A 16,667-nucleotide genomic window follows, 5' to 3' on the forward strand; every position below is an offset into this window, starting at 1 on the left:
CAAAAGGAGCCAAGAGGTCACTCTTGTGGGCACTCTTACGCACAATATAGACAACCCTTTTTAGGTTCTAATGAATTTGGGTAGCTGGCAGTAGATACCTGAAACTATCAAACTACAACCCAGAACCCATGAATCTTGAAGACGATTGTATAAAAATGTAGCTTATGAGGGGTGACAATGGGATTGGGAAAGCCATAAGGACCACACTCCACTTTGTCTAGTTTATGGATGGATGAGTAGAAAAATGGGGGAAGGAAACAAACAAACAAACAAAGGCACTCAGTGTTCTTTTTTACTTTAATTGCTCTTTTTCACTTTAATTATTATTCTTGTTATTTTTGTGTGTGTGGTAATGAAGGTGTCAGGGATTGATTTTGGTGATGAATGTACAACTATGTAATGGTACTGTGAACAATCGAATGTACGATTTGTTTTGTATGACTGCGTGGTATGTGAATACATCTCAGTAAAATGAATATTAAAATATATACATATACATACAGAAACAGAAATGAGAAAGAGGCCAGACAGGTAGATCACAAAAGCTTAACTACACAGAAAATGAACAGAGAGACAAAAAAAAAAAAAAAAAGACACATAAAAACCATAGGACAGGGCCTCCTGATGCTTACCACAGGCTGTGTTCTTACACTGACTGTATAGAAAGAGGAGGCAGAGTAAACCTACCCCATCTACACCTCAGCCCAGGCCTTGTGCCTGGGCTGTATTGCAAATGGGGGGACATGGAAAAAAAAAAAAAAAAAAAAAACAAAAAACCATAGGACAAAACGCTGAAGTAAGTACTACCTATACAGTAATAACACTGACTGTTATTGGATTAAACTGTCCAATCAAAAGACATAGATTGGCAGAATGGACATAAAAGCATGATCCAATTATATGTTGTTTAAAAGAGATTCACCTTAGACTGAAAGACACAAATAGTTTCAAAGTGAAAGGATGGAAAAAGATATTCCAGGCAAATAACAACCAAAAAAGAACTGCAGTAGTTATCCTAATATCAGACAAAATAGACTATAAGTAAAAAGCTGTTACAAGAGACAAAGAAGGACCCTATTTACTAATAAAAGAGGGCCTCACCATGGTGCCCCAAAATATATGAGGCAAATGCTTGCAAAATTGAACGGAGAAATAGATACCTCTATGATAATAGTTGGAGACTTCAATACACCACTCTCATCAATGCATAAAACATCTAGACAGAAGATAAATAAGGAAATAGAGAACTTGAATAATATGATAAAAGAACTAGACCTAACAAACATATACAGAACATTGTACCATCAAACAATAGGATAAACATTCTCCTCAATTGCACATGGATAGTTCTCCAGGGTAGACAACATGTTGGGTCACAAAACAAGACTCAATAAATTTAGGAAGAATGAAATCATACAAAGCATCTTTTCTTACCATAATAGAATGAAGCTGGGAATCAATAACAGGCAGAAAACTGGAAATCCCACAAACATGTGGACATTAAATAACACACTCTTAAATAATCAGAAGAAATTGCAGGAGAAATCATTAAATATCTGGAGACAAATGAAAATGAGAACACAGCATATCAAACTTATGGGATGCAGCGAAGGCAGTGCTGAGAGGGAAGTTTATAACCCTAAATTCATAAAACAAGACAAGTATGACCACCATCACCACTGTTACTCAACATTATGCTGGAAGTTCTAGCCATAGCAGTTAGGCAAGCAAAAGAAATAAAAACCATCCAAATTGAAAAGGAAGAAATAAAAAGTTCACTATTTGGATGGCTTGATCCTATATATAGAAAGTCCCAAAAAATCTACAACAAAGTTACTAGAGTTAATAAACAAATTCAGCAAAGTGGAGGGATGCAAGATCAACATGCAAAAATCAGTAGTGTTTCTATACAATAGTAATGAACAATCTGAGGAGGAAATCAAGAAAAAAATGCCACTTACAATAGCAGTTAAAAGAATTTAAAAATCTAGGAATAAATTTAACCACAGATGCAAGGCTTATACACAGAAAACTATAAAACATTGCTAAAAGAAATCAAAGAAGACCTAAATAAATGGAAGAACATTCCAGGTTCATGGATTGGAAGATTAAATATCATTAAGGTGTTAATTCTACCCAAAATTATTTACAGATTGAATGTGATCCCAATCAAAATTCCAACAGCCTACTTTACAGAAATGGAAAAGTCAGTTATCAAATTTATTTGGATGGGTAAGGGGGCTGAATAGCCAAAAACATCTTGAAAAAGAATAACAAAGTTGGAGGACACAGGTTTCCTGACTTTAAAGTTTATTACAAAGCTACAGTGGTGAAAACAGCATGGTATGGGTATAGGGATAGATATATCGACCAATAGAATTGAATCAAGGGTTCAGAAATAGACCCTCTTATCTATGGCTAATTGATTTTTGACAAGGTGCCATGTCCACTCAATTGAGAAAGAATACTCTCTTCATCAGATGGTACTAGGAGAACTGATATCCATATCAAAAAGAATGAAAGAGGACCCCATCTCAAACTGTATACAAAAATTAACTCAAAATAGTCCAAGTCCTAACTGTGTGAACCAGGTCTATAAATCTCCTAGAAGAAAATGTAGGGAAGCATCTTCATGATCTTCTGTTAGGCAATGTTTTCCTAGACTTTACACTCAAAGCACAAGTAACAAGAGAAAAAATAGATGAATGGGACCTCATCAAAATTAAAAACATTTCTGCTTAAAAAAGACTTTATCATGAAAGTGAAATGACAGCCTACTCAATGGGAGAAAATATTTGGAAACCACATATCCGATAAAGGTTTAATATCCAGAATATACAAAGAAAGCCCATAACTCAACAACAAAAAAACAAACAACCCAATTAAAAAATGGGCAAACAACTTGAACAGACCTCTTCAAGGAGGATATACAAATGTCTAAAAAGCACATGAAAAAGTGCTCAACATCAGTAGCTATTAGGGAAATGCAAATCAAATCTGCAATTTTACACCCACTAGAATGGCTACTATCAAAAAAAAAAAAAAACAACCCAGAAAATTACAAGTATTGGAAAGCATGTGTAGAATAGGAACACTTATTCATTGTGGTGAGAATATAAAATGGTGCAGCCGCTGTGGAAGAGTTTGATGGCTCCTCAGCAAGCTAAGTATAAAACTATTATATTATCCACAATCCTTCTAGTAGGCATATACCTCAAAGAATTGAAAGCAAGGACTGGAATAGATATTTGCACATTGATGTTCATAGCAGCATTATTCACAATTGCCAAAAGATGGAACCAACCCAGGTGTCCATTAACCAATGAATGGCTAAACAAAATGTTATACCTACAGTGGAATATTATTCAGTGGTTAAAAGATATGAAGTCCTAATGCATGTGACAACATAGATGAACCTTGAGGACATTATGTTGAGTAAAATAAGCCAGACACAAAAGGACAAATATTGTATGATCTCACTGATATGAAATAATTTATATAAACAAACTCATAGAGTTAGAATTTAGGTATTGGTTACCAGGGGCTGGGTTGGGGTTAGAGATTGGGGCATTAATGCTTAATTTGTACAGAAATTCTATTTAGGTTGATTGTAAAGTTTTGTATATGGAAGATGGTCATGGTAGCACATTATTGTGAGTGTAATTAACAGCACTGAATTATATATGTGAATGAGGTTAAAAGAGGAAATTTTAGGTTGTGTAAATGTTACTAGAATAAAAAATAAAAGATAAAACATAGGACTGTATTACATAGTGAAACCTATTGTAAATGATGGACCATTGTTAATATTACGGGGATAAAAATGTTCTTTTGTGAATTATAACAAATATGCCACACTGATAAAAGATGTGACTAATACGGTGGTATATGGGAAAAAAACATCTAATGTAAACTAAGGACAATAGTTAACACTACAATTTTAATATTGTTTTATCAATTGTAACATAGGTACCACATGGTAATGCCAAGTGTCAACAATAAGGGATTTATGGGAACACTGTAATTTTTACATGATTTTTCTGCACATCTACAACTTCTCTAACAAAAAAAATAAAGAAAAAATAAAGAAAACTATTGTTAACTATTTAAAAAAAAAGACCTCTGTCACAGCTACTCCTATTAGCCTCATTTTACACATAAGGAAACGGTGACTTAGATTTTAAGTTACTCCAAAAAAGTCAAGTATCTTGTAAGTGATTTGTCAGGTGTGGCAAGATACCTTTGCCCTATCTCCCTCTGCCCTTCTACCCTTCCCCAATGTGATACTTCTCTAACCCGTTAACTTATGGGTTATAGTTCCTTAGGAAATTAAGAAAAAAGAAAGAAAGGGAGGAAAGAAGGGATAGAAGAAAGAAGGAGGGAAGGGAGGTGGGAGAGAAAGAAGGAAGAAAAGGAGATAAAACCTCTTCTTCTATATTAAAGATAAGATTTCAGTGGCAAATGTCCAGTTTGAGAGAACACATAGTCTCAAATTCACTCTAAAGAACATGTGATCAAGGTCAGATTCCACCCCCTCCTCCAATATGCATCTCTTGTCAGCTTTTTCAAAGGGAAGAGGGGGGAAATCGTGAGGGTATTAAATGCACGAAGGGATGAGAGTGGTGATGGTGGAGAGCAGGAACAGGCAAGGGAGATACTGGGTGCAATGAGAAGCTGGAGCCCCTTGAGGACAGTTTCCCTTGCTTACTCAGCTTGCTAAACAAGGTCCTCTGTTGTCATTTGGGAAGAGGCAGGTAGATTTCCAGAGCTAATATTATTTTTAGCTAAAACTCAAGAACAGCCTATGGCTGGCTGGGTAGAATAGGCTGTTAGAGAATTGATCCAGATCTTAAGAAGTCTGTTGGGGCAGACCCCAGTCACAAACACAGAGACAGACAGCCTGTCCCATCCTGCCCCATGACTCCCCCTCCCTGCAGACTGGAGGTGAGAAGGGTTTAAGGAAAAAATGGGAAGATGGTAAACTCAAAAGGATAGAGATGAGGATCCTGCCCTAAGGATGACCCTTTTATTGCAGTCTTCACTTCTTTGCTCTTCGAGTCTAACTGAGCTTCTCCCCCGCAGAGATTCGGCTATGGAGGCTGGGTGCAGCTCCAACACCACAGCAAGGTGAGTTTCTCCCAAAGTGTGAGCACACGTTGCACCTGCAGACATCCTGAGCCTTGCCATACTTACTGGAGGCTGGGTCTCCAGGGAGCTCAACTCTACTGCCCTCTTATTAACTTTGAGTAGGCAGGGGAACAGATTTCTCAAAATTATTATGAAATATGGGGGTAAATTCAAAAAGCAGTATTAGGAAAATGAAATTACAATTTAGGAAGCCATTAAAAGCTCCCTACATCCCCCATCCTTTCCCTCACCACCACCTTTTTTTTTTCCACCCTGGAACCAATTTTAGCATTTATTGCTCCCCTTGAGGAAGTGACCCTCCTTAATATATTAATATATTATAATATGCTATATTAACCTGGCCTTCTCAAGGTTATTACAGTATATTAAGGCTCACCAAATAAAAGAAACCGTTTTGATCTCAGCACAGGCTAAAGAAGTTAAACATGGAGACAAAAGAAGTTGCTACTATTTAGGGTTGCATTTGATAAGAGGAAAAAGCAACAGGAGGAAAGCTTGGAGCAAAGCCTTCTGCAAATAATGAGGCCTAGGAATAAGCTTGGAATCCAGGTCTGCACAGAGGAGGTCAGGTCTGACTTTATTTTTGGAGGCATAAAGTGTCCTCCTAGAGCTCAGAGGAGACAGTCCTGAGTTCCTAGCTGGAATACACACATGACTAAGACAGGCCCTGGAGGACTAGCAGTCTGGGAAGACACAGTTCAGGTGCAGAGTTAACATGATACAGTGTGATAAGGCTAGGACGGCCTTTGCACAGGGTGCTAAGGGGCATGAAGGTAGCACCACGGATCAGGAAAGGCTTTCTGGAGGAAGAGATGCCCTTCCTAAGTCTTGAAGCAGTTGTGCAAGGAATAAAGAAAACATTGTTCCAGAAAGAGAAGGCAGGGAGCAATTGCATAAGATATTAAGCATATATGAACCCAGAACCTCAAGCAGGTACCAATGCTTCTCAAATATGGCCCGCAGACCAGCAACACCAACATCACCTGGGAACTTGTGAAAAAAAAAATGCAAATTATCAGGCCTCACTCCAGACCTAACCAAACCAGAAATTCTGGGGGTGGGGTTCAGAAATCTGTGTTTTAGCAAGTTCTCCAGGTGAATCTGATGCATGCTCAAGTTTGAGAACAACTGGCTGGTGAATTCATTTACTCACTTGCTATGAGTATGAAATCTACTTTTTGTCAGGCCTACCGATCTAGATACTGGGAACACGGTGATGAACAAGACAGATACAGTCTCCGCCACCACAGTGCTCAAATAATTCGAGGGGGAATTTGACATGATCCTTTCAGACAACAAATAACCCAACAGTGCTGTAATAGAGAATGACTGGGAAGGCTTCCTTTGGGCTTGCTGCTCAGAAAACTAGCTACGACTTGGAGGTTGGGTAGGGAAAGCCCGGAAGAGTATTCCTAGCTGAGGAAACAGAGGCCACAAAGTGAGAAAGAGTTGATGTGCTCAAGGAACAGAAAGGAGGGCGTTGTGGCTGAAACATACACCATTGCATCCGATGGTAGTGAAACGGGGAGACGGGAGGAAATAAGGCCGCCAAGGCAGGCAGAGGCCAGATCATGGAGGAGCTTGTAGGGAATGCTAAGGAGTTTGGATTTTATTCTTAACACAATGCAAACCCTTTGGAGAGTTTCAGTGTCTTAAAAAGACCATCCGGGCTGCTCTGTGGAGAACAGATAGAGGCAGGCAAGAGGTTGGGGAGCAAAGTGGTAAGGAAGGAGCTGGAGAGGAGGCAGAAGTCCCATCAGACAGGGCCTCGGGGGCTGGGCTGAGGCCCTTGGACTTGATCCTGAGGGCAGTGGGGAACCACTGAGGGGCTTAAACCCTTCAGAATCTTTGGGGCAGTTTATTCTCATCTTCATTGAAAAGTTTCCATTAAATGCTAATTTAGATATGATGCCACACTTTCCCATTAAAAGCATTAGTTCCCAGCCTGAATGATAAGCTGGCCTCAAGTCTACCAAAGGAAGATGAATGGACCTGATTAGAGTGCTACTAGAAAGCCCCAAGTTCAGGAACAGGCTGTGATATTTTTGTCCCAGGCTTACAACTGGATTTGAATAGCCTTCATTTCATTTGTTTTAATGTCAAGAGATTGCATAAACTTGGCAGCAAATCTCCATAAGGAAACAAGAAGGAAAATATTTACTGGTCACATCTACTGACCTACTTATTTCCAACAAAATTATATACAATGTTAGTTTCATAAAACAAAACATTGACATTCTCTTCCCCTCTCTCTCAAAAACAAAGCAAAGCGAAACAGAAGCAAAACTGTATTTTTCAAAACGACAGTGATCAGGGATTGGAGTCCCTGAAAAACAATATGCTAATATATACAAATATGCAAACTAGGCCAAAAGCAATAAGAAAATCCAGTATTTGGGATTTAAAAGTTGTTTATTTAATTTTTTTTTTTCAATTCTCCTACATTCCTTTGGTGAACAAATCTTCTGCCCCCTCTGATCCACATGACTGATGTACCTCAGAGACTGCTGTTCTCTGAAAGATCTTTCCAAAACATTTCTCTGGTTTGCCCTACTTGTTTTTTTTCATAACCTTTGGTTCTTCAATGCCTCTGAAACAAATCCAGGAGTATTCATTTGCCACAGTAAAGCCTTGCTCAGAATAGAAAAACATCATTTATCCTTTGGTTGAATATTTATTAAAGCAATAAATTTATTTGGAGAAAAGCAAAAGTAGAAACAGGGAGAGATCAGTTATGAAGCTGGAGGGGTCATTCAGGCAAGAAATGATGGTGGCTTGGACCAGTTTGAAGCAGTGGAAATGGAGAAACGTGGACTATTGTAAGATATATTTTGGAGATAGAAATGGATGTTGGGAGAGCAATAGATGATGGATGATAGGGAGGGAGAGAGGGAGGGAGGGAGGGAGGGAAAGAAAAAGAAACGGTGGTTTAACAGGATGTTAAAGGTGGTGGATTGGGGTATGGGGGAGTGGGGTCGGGGTATGCTGGAGTTCTATGTATGGGGTTTGTACTGTTTCTGCAACTGTTCCTGTAAGCTTGAATTTATCTTAAAATAAAATTTCTTATTTAAAAAAAAAGAAATGGATGTTGGGAAATGGATCCGATGGTGAGTGTTTGGGCAGAGGAAAGTGAAAAAGTGATGTAGTCTCAGAAGGATGCAAAAGATAGTGCGGTCAAGAACAGAAAGAGCCTAGCCAGGAGAACTGGTGGGTCTGGGAGAGAGATAACAATAGCCTTGAACATTTGAATTTGAAGGTTGTAAGACCTTCCATGGAGCTGTCCTTCAGAACCTCGGAATGGGTTTGAGTGGTCACAGAGGTTGCTTCCTGGTAACAGGGTCTGGGGCCATTTCTGCCAAACCTACACGTCACACCCAACCAGCATGGCTTGCATAGTCAAAGGGGGCAGCCTGAGCAAGCATTGGAGTGAGAGGAAAGGGGATGGTAATCTAATGGTGAAAGATTGAATTTGAAAATACATTTTTGATGACACATACAGTACCAGACATTTGAAATACCAACCATGTTTGGACTTACTTTGGGATATTATTAAAACCAGAACTTAAGAGCCAGAAGTGTCAGGTTACATACTCTGGGAATCTAACTCTGCGATGGAGATTAGCATATTGGAAGTTGATTAGGAAGTGCTCTTGGGATCAACACCAGTGGAAGTTAAGAGAAGGAAACAGGTTGGAACAGAGGGAGAAGTTGAACTATGATGCAGTCTCACTGGAGGCCTCAGCTGATCCTACAAGGAGCTCTACAGCTAACTTTCAGAGGTGTCCCAAGTTAGGCAAGGGGAGGAGGGGTAAAGAAACTTTACATTCCCATGTCAGTCACTGGAAGTCGGGTGCCCTAGAAAGAGAGTTTGCCCTTGAGGGAGATGGCCCTCTTCAGCCAAGGCAATCCCCACAGGGGCTGATAGCTGGGGACTGTCTGCTAGCAGCATTCCCAGCCACTGGGAGAATAAGTCTTTTATTCCTGAAGAGGGGTCTGGGTGGTACATCACAGCATCCATCCATCCTTTACTCAAAGTCCTTAATTTCTAGCTTTTGAACCTGAGGTTCCAAGAGGGTGAGTGATTCCACAAGGATCCAGGGCTCCTGCCCCTTGCTGTCTCACACTTTCCACTAATCCACATTGTTCTGGCTTAAAAAATATTACAAGTATATTTGAAATGAGTTGTCTGGTGTTCGTGGTTTTGGGTTGGAGTTGGTTGGGGATATTCTTTAATTTAAAAAAAAATGTTTTCTGTGAGTTTAGGAAAAATCAGGATTGAGTTAAGAGTTGAATAAATTAGAGCAGACTACTCTAAGTACTTATTTCTTAGTTTAGATTAAGATCTTGGCTGATATTGAGATCCAAGTTAGAAACAATACATTAGAGACCTCAGCCTCAGCCTTCCCTTCTCCTTTCCCCAACAGCAAGAGCTGACTCCTGAGGTACATTTATACCCCTGCAGGGATCCTGGATTCCTGAATGTAAAGTGAGAGGGATACAGAATTGATCCTTTGCTATGGCTATTAGTTCCCAGAATTCTGGTTGAAACACCAATGAGGAATGGTGGCCTATTATAGGGCTATAGCTTCTCTGTGGCAATGTTCACTTGGAGAGAGTTCCACTGATCCTTGCTGACTGTTTCAGTTTGCTAACGCTGCCATTATGCAAAATACCAGAAATGGATTGGCTTTTATGAAGGGGGTTTATTTGGTTACAAATTTACAGTCTGAAAGCCATGAAAATGTCCAAATGAAGGCATGAACACAAGTACACATTCACCAAAGGAAGGCCAATGGCATCCTGAAAACCTGTTAGCTGAGAAGGCACGTGGCTGGCATCTGCTGATCCCAGGTTGTGTTCCAGCTCCACTCTCAGCTCCTGTGCATTCTTCAAAGTGTCTCTCTTGGCTGCAGCACCTCCTTCTGTCTGTGAACTCTTTTATAGGACTCCAGTGATTCAATTAAGACCTACCCTGAATGGGTGGAGTAATACCTCCATGGAAATTATCCAATCAGAGGTCTTCCCACAGTTGACTGAGTCACGTCTCCATGGAAACACTCAATCAAAGGATTCCAACCTAATCAACATTAATACGTCTGTCCCTACAAGACTGCATCAAAGAACACGGCATTTGGGGGGACATAATACATCCAAACTGGACACTGACATTTGTTTTCCTTTCCATGGATTGAGCATGAAGGATGTAGAGAGAAAAATTCAATTAGTCTGATTTTCCTACCATGTAATGAGAACAGTGCCCCAAATAGATGAGGCTTTTTAGAAATTATAGTAATTAACCTTTGCCTACCAATTACCAAATATCACCCTGGTGAGGTAAGAAATACCTTTATAAACCTGGGTTCTTGTCTTAACTCTATACCAACAAAGCACATGGTCTTGGACAAGTCACTGCATTTCATGGACTCACTGGTAAAATGCAAGAGTTGAATTAAAGGATCCATTCCAGCTTTAACATGCTCTGCTTTGTTTGAAATAGTATGTCAGGACTCTTGGTTGCAAACAGCAGAAACCAACAATGTTTAGTATACATAAAGAAGGAACTTGTTGAAATTATTTTAAACCCCTCAGGGATTACAAAAAGTCTGGAAAATTGAGTTTATGAAATGTGCAGAGATTAAGGGAAGCCAGGTGATCAGAGCCACAGCCAAGGTCACACAACAGGAATGGCCTACCTAGGGTGGTGTTGCCACCCAGCTGGACACCAGATACTGTCACTAGCACCACTGCAAATGGGCACTGCCCATGGCTATGGCTGGAGCACTATCAGAATAAAGTCAACTGTTCCTGTCCATTCGTGTTCTTGCTCCAGATTTAAGACTAAGTCAATTGCCCAAGCTCAGAGCAGGGAGAGCAAGTGCTCTCAGGATTTTGTAGAGAAAAGCTAGGCCCTGCCTCCATCAAGGGTCCTACACGAGATTCCCCAATCTAGGGAGGTGGTTCAGATGCTGGCGTGGACATAGAGGATCAGAACAGAGGCAAATCAATCCTGATGATGTCAGAGACCCAGGACTACTGGAGTGTAGACACTTGTCACAGTTACACAAGCCATTAGCTCACTTGCCTGTTCTCCAGTCCATGAGAAATGAAAACATGGATCTGAGGTCTTCCTCTCATATGCAAGATGTGAAGGTGCTATTGCACCTCAATGTGAAAAGTCACCAGGCTTATCCATGTAGGAGCTGGGGAAAAGGTCTAGTCTGTGGAATAGAAGGATGAAGAAGGAAGCTGTGGTGAGCCCAGAATGCAACTCATGATCAAGCCAAGAGGAAAGGAAGGTCAGGTGACTCAACAAGAAGAGTTTAAGGCCATTGATGACCACATGCCCACTTGGCCATGCCATAAGTCCCAAGGACAACCTCGAGGTCCTGAAGCAAAGGAACAACAGGAGATGGGCTAGTCCCTAATTAGCCACATATCATTAATGACTAAAGATAGTAATAACTAACATTTAACACATAATAGATACTGCACTCAGTGCTTTGTATAGATTATCCTATTTCATCCTTAAAAGGTCCCTTTGTGGTAAGTCATATAATTGTCCCTATTTTAAAGATGAGCAAACAGAGGCCCAGAGATGTTAATTTGCTCAAGGCCATAGTAAGGTGTGGAGCAGGGACTTGAACCAGGGAAGGCTGATTTCAAGGGCCTGGCTCAGAAAGAAAAGGAAGACTTTTCTTTAGGAATCACAAGCTGGAGACCCAATGTAGAGCCCCCTGCCATGTTTTACATGGTCATTTAGTTTGGACCCCTCTCACTATCCATCTGTTTCTTCTCTGTAAAACAAGAGAGCTGAACTAGATGGTCCATCTCCTAGGTCTTTACCAATTGTGAAATGATTTGGATCTAGGGTTTCCCACTCAGTCCTTAGAGTGGTTCAGATCAGCAAGGTGACCAGCCATCCTCAGTCACGTAGTCCAGAAAGCCCATGATCTTGACCTTGTTATTTCTGGGTTCAGCCATTGATACCCACAGAGAATACCCTGTCAGTTCAAGGCCAATATAAAGGCATGAGAAAGAGAAGCTGCATTCTGTTAGATAAACAGATTTCTATTTCTGTGAGGATTAAGTAGAAATCCCTGAAAATGTTAGGGGAAAAACACATTCCAAAGCATACAAGGAAGGGTTAATCCAAGTGGGCTTTGGTTACTTTTTGCTGATGTGAGTTTTCTGCTCTAGGGAGAAGCAAAGATGCTGAAAGATGGGAAGGTCTTCAGAGTGGTCCAAGAGAACTGCTGGGATCCAGAAGTTCGTATTAGAGAAATGGACCAAACAGGTACTTGCAGTGAGAAATGCTACCAAATGCAATGCCTGCCCTTAAAGTTTGTTGTCATAGAATTTGACCCACTTCAAGTGATGGCAGCTTTTGACTCCCGTTCTCCACCAGCTTCACTGGGGAATGGATGGGACCTTCCATTACAATGATGTTAGAGTGTGGATTGATTTTGTTTTTAATCAGGCATATCTTATTTTAAAATAAACCCAGTATCATTAAAAAGTCAAAAGTGGCATTTTACTATTTTTAAAAAATTAAGTTCAAATATACCAAAATACTTATTATAAAGTCAGTACAAACAGTAAACATTAGAATCACAGATTATGGGTGCCAATTGCCTGCTTAGACTCAGAATGCAATTTCTTCCCGTTGATTGTTTTGGTGCACAGTACACAGAACATCCACACTGACACCCAATGGGTGGAAATGTTACTAGTTTAAAAAAAATACAAGCTACATGTGTTGTCTCAGAATACTGAGTGAAGAAACTAATCCAGAAGTTTGAGAGAGGAGAATTGGGAAATTTTCATTTCAGAGCTGAAGCACTAACAATTTCTAACAACTGTTTGTATTCCTTGTTATATTTAAAAATTAAACAAGTCCCCACCATTTAAAATAATTTCAAAGACTATCTAAAATGTGATGTGATACCCACCTAATTCTTTCACTTGTTACTGCTTGGTTGGTGCGCCACTGGAGAGGAGCATGCTCCAAGAAGGTGCATGCAGTCCCCCCGGGCACATGTGGGCATGCCCATGGGCTGAGATTGGGTGCTCATCACCACTGACGTCATCAGGCCTAAATGTTGACAAGAAAACCGACAATTCAGACACACACATAAACAGAAGAATGGTTTAGAACAACTCCCTCCCTAATCAAAGACAACTTTACAAGACAGTTCAAATATATACATAGAGATGGTAGGAGTCATTTTATTCCAAGGTCTGAACAAAGTGAATTAACCTCAGCCCACAATGAGTAGGTGGTCTCTGGCATATTGGAATTTGGTGTAAGATACTGTCTTATTTTCCTAAGGCTGCCGTAACAAAGTACCACAAACCATGTGGCTTAAAACAACAGAAATAGATATTCTCTCACATTCTGGAGGCTGGAACCCCAATGTCAAGGTGTCAGCAGGGCTGTACTTCCACTGAAGTCTGTCAGGAAGAATGACTCTCCCCTGGCTTCTGCTGGTGGCTGCCTGGCCATCCATGCAATCTCTGCCTCAGTCACCACATGACATTCTCCCCTCATCTGCCTGTGCGTGTACAGTTCTCCCCTTCTTATAAGGTCACCAGTTGTGTTGGATTAGTGCCCACCCTACTCCAGAGTTTTGCCAGGTGAGTATTGCTTACAGATTTTTTAATAGTTAAAAATATATTTAGATTTCCTGGGAGGAGAGAAGATGGCAGCATAGAGAGGAGTGGAAATTAGTTAGTCCCCCCAGAGCAACTAAAAATAAAAAACAGATAGAACTAGTAAAAGATCTGAAATAACTGCCAGGAGATGGTGGCTACTGTCCACACATCGTGCAACAATCTGAATTAGGAGAAATGCCTGAGATCGCAGCATAAAATCGGTAAGTAAAGGCTGTGGACCCAAGTCAAGAGCCCCCTCCCTCACAGCAGCCTGAACTGCAAAACCCTGCAGTGCTACAGAGCAGTACTCTCTGAACAAGCAAATATACCTCAGCCCAGCTCCAACTAGGGTTTTAATGTTAACCGCTCAATATAGGCTGCGAGTCCCCAAGAAGCAGTTGGAGGCTTTTAGTGACAACTGACCTTGGAGAGCCAGGGGATGTATCTGTCTCAGGACAGGGAGGCCAAGGTATTGGGTGCTATCTCTGGCTGATGGGTGAATCCGGGGGCTGTGGATCGGGGTTTTCTGTCCCTTTCTCTCTCTCTCAACCTGGGCAGCTCAGCCATTTTCAGCTCGAAGTGCTCTGCAGTAGAGAAAGCCTCAGCCATTTTAAACTTGCAGCACTCTGACCCAGACAAGGGTGAAGGTAGCAGAGTCAGAGAAACAAAGAATCTATTTATATGCAAATGACCTCTCTCTAGGGGGGCATATCTTCCCAAGAGGAAAGAGGAGGGGCCCAGCTCTACTACCTGTCTTCCATTCAGAACCAGACCTCAGAGCCAGGAGGAAAACAGCCACAAGCCACACCCCCTTATAGCAGTCTGTAGTGACCAGCTGACAGGCGCCATCTGCTGGGCAGAAAAGCACAGGGTGTGTCAATCCTCTAAGACACAGCATCAGGGAAACCGGATACTGAATATTTCTTCCCTCTGGGACCTAGGCCTGTTCTCATCTGGAAAAACCTGACTGGGGTGGCCAAGGAGGTCAGATGCCTAGACAACAGAAAACTACAGCCTACACTAAGAAAAACGAAGTTATGGCCCAGTCAAAGGAACAAACGTACCCTTCAACTGAGATACAGGAATTTAAACAACTAATGCTAAATCAATTCAAAAAGTTTAGAGAAGATTTGGCAAAAGAGATAAAGGCTATAAAGAAAACACTGGGCATACATAAGGCAGAAATCAAAAGTTCAAAAAAACAACGAGCAGAATCTATGGAAATGAAAGGCACAACACAAGAGATGAAAGACACAATGCAAACATACAACAGCAGATCTCAAGAGGCAGAAGAAAACACTCAGGAAAGGAGCAGATGGAGAAAAGAATGAAAAAATATGAGCAACATCTCCAGGAACTTAAGACGAAACAAAGTACAAGAATATACGTATCACTGGTGTCCCAGAAGGAGAAGAGAAGGGAAAAGGGGCAGAAGCAATAATAGAGGAAATAATCAATGAAAATTTCCCATCTCTTATGAAAGCATAAAATTACAGATCCAAGAAGCACAGCGTACTCCAAACAGAATAGATCTGAATAGGCCTGCGCCAAGACATTTAATAATCAGATTACCTAACATCAAAGACAAAGAGAGAATCCTGAAAGCAGCAAGAGAAAAGCAATCCATCACATACAAAGGAAGCTTAATAAAACTATGTGCGGATTTCTCAGCAGAAACCACAGAGGCAAGAAGGAAGTGGTGTGATATATTTAAGATACTGAAAGAGAAAAACTGCCAACCAAGAATCCTATATCCAGCAAAGCTATCCTTCAAATATGAGGAAGAGTTCAAAATATTCTCTGACAAACAGACAATGAGAGACTTTGTGAACAAGACACCTGCCCTACGGGAAATACTAAAGGGAGCACTACAGAGTGATAGGAGAAGACAGGAGTGTGTGGTTTGGAACACAATTTTGGGAGATGGTAGCACAGCAATGTAAGTACACTGAACAAAGATAACTATGAATACGGTTGAAGAGAGGAAGGTTGGGAGCATGTGAGTCACCAGAAGAAAGGAGGAAAGATACAGACTGGGACTGTGTAACTCGGTGAAATCTAGAGTGTTCAACAATTGTGATAAAATGTACAAATATGTTCTTTTAAAAGGGAGAACAAGCAAACATCAACCTTGCAGGGTGTTAAAAATGGGGAGGCATTGGGGGAGGGATGCAATCAATGCAAACTAGAGACTGTAACTAACAGAATCATTGTATTATGCTTCCTTTAATGTAACAAAGGCAATATACCAAGGTAAATGCAGATAAGAGGGAGGGATAGGGGAGGTGTGTTAGACACTTGACATTGGTGGTGCTATCTGACTCTACCCTACTTTGATTTAAGGTTATCTTTCCTTTTGCTGCTTCCTAGCTGTCATTTTTTCCTTTCTTTTTTCTTTCTTTTTTTTTTTTTTTGCCTCTCTACCTTCTTTGACTCTCCCTCCTGCCTTGTGGAAGAAATGTAGATGCCCTTATATAGATAGTGGTGAAGGTGGTGAACACATAAATATGTGACCATACAGAGAACCATCGATTGTTCACTTAGGATGGAATGTGAACAAACCCCTCTAAAAAAAAAAATGGGTTGGTGAAGAAACCTCGAGGGCAATATACTGAGTGAAATAAGCCAGACACATAAGGACAAACATTGCAGGGTCTCACTAATAGGAACTAATTATAATATGTAAACTCATAGACATGAAATATGAGGTACCAAGATATAGGATGAGGCTAAAGAATGGTGAGTGGTTGCTTAGTATGAGTAGAATGTTCAACTAGGATGAACTTAAATGTTTGGAAATGAACAGAGGTGTCGGTAGCAAGACGTGAGCATAACTAACAGTGCTGAATGGTGCATGAATGAGGTGG

General features: G+C 40.6%; 1 protein-coding gene and 1 non-coding gene across 3 annotated transcripts in view; both read left to right on the plus strand.

The window, feature by feature from the left end:
* The window catches only part of ACMSD (aminocarboxymuconate semialdehyde decarboxylase), a 128,813-nt gene that overhangs the window by 12,492 nt on the left and 99,654 nt on the right, over positions 1-16,667 (plus strand). Inside the window, exons 2-3 of one of the 2 annotated variants that reach the window (XM_037850032.1) lie at positions 5,083-5,127; positions 12,346-12,442. In XM_037850032.1, coding sequence (XP_037705960.1) covers positions 5,083-5,127; positions 12,346-12,442 — 142 coding nt within the window. Of the gene's footprint in view, positions 1-5,082; positions 5,128-12,345; positions 12,443-16,667 lie in introns of those variants that run through there. The other variant, XM_037850033.1, reaches the window with a different exon arrangement.
* On the plus strand, positions 616-747 carry LOC119545033. The gene has a single exon (XR_005219014.1). It is a non-coding gene; the product is annotated as a small nucleolar RNA SNORA51 (small nucleolar RNA).

This window comes from Choloepus didactylus, chromosome 9 (genome assembly GCF_015220235.1).
Source record: "Choloepus didactylus isolate mChoDid1 chromosome 9, mChoDid1.pri, whole genome shotgun sequence".
NCBI lineage: Eukaryota > Metazoa > Chordata > Mammalia > Pilosa > Megalonychidae > Choloepus > Choloepus didactylus.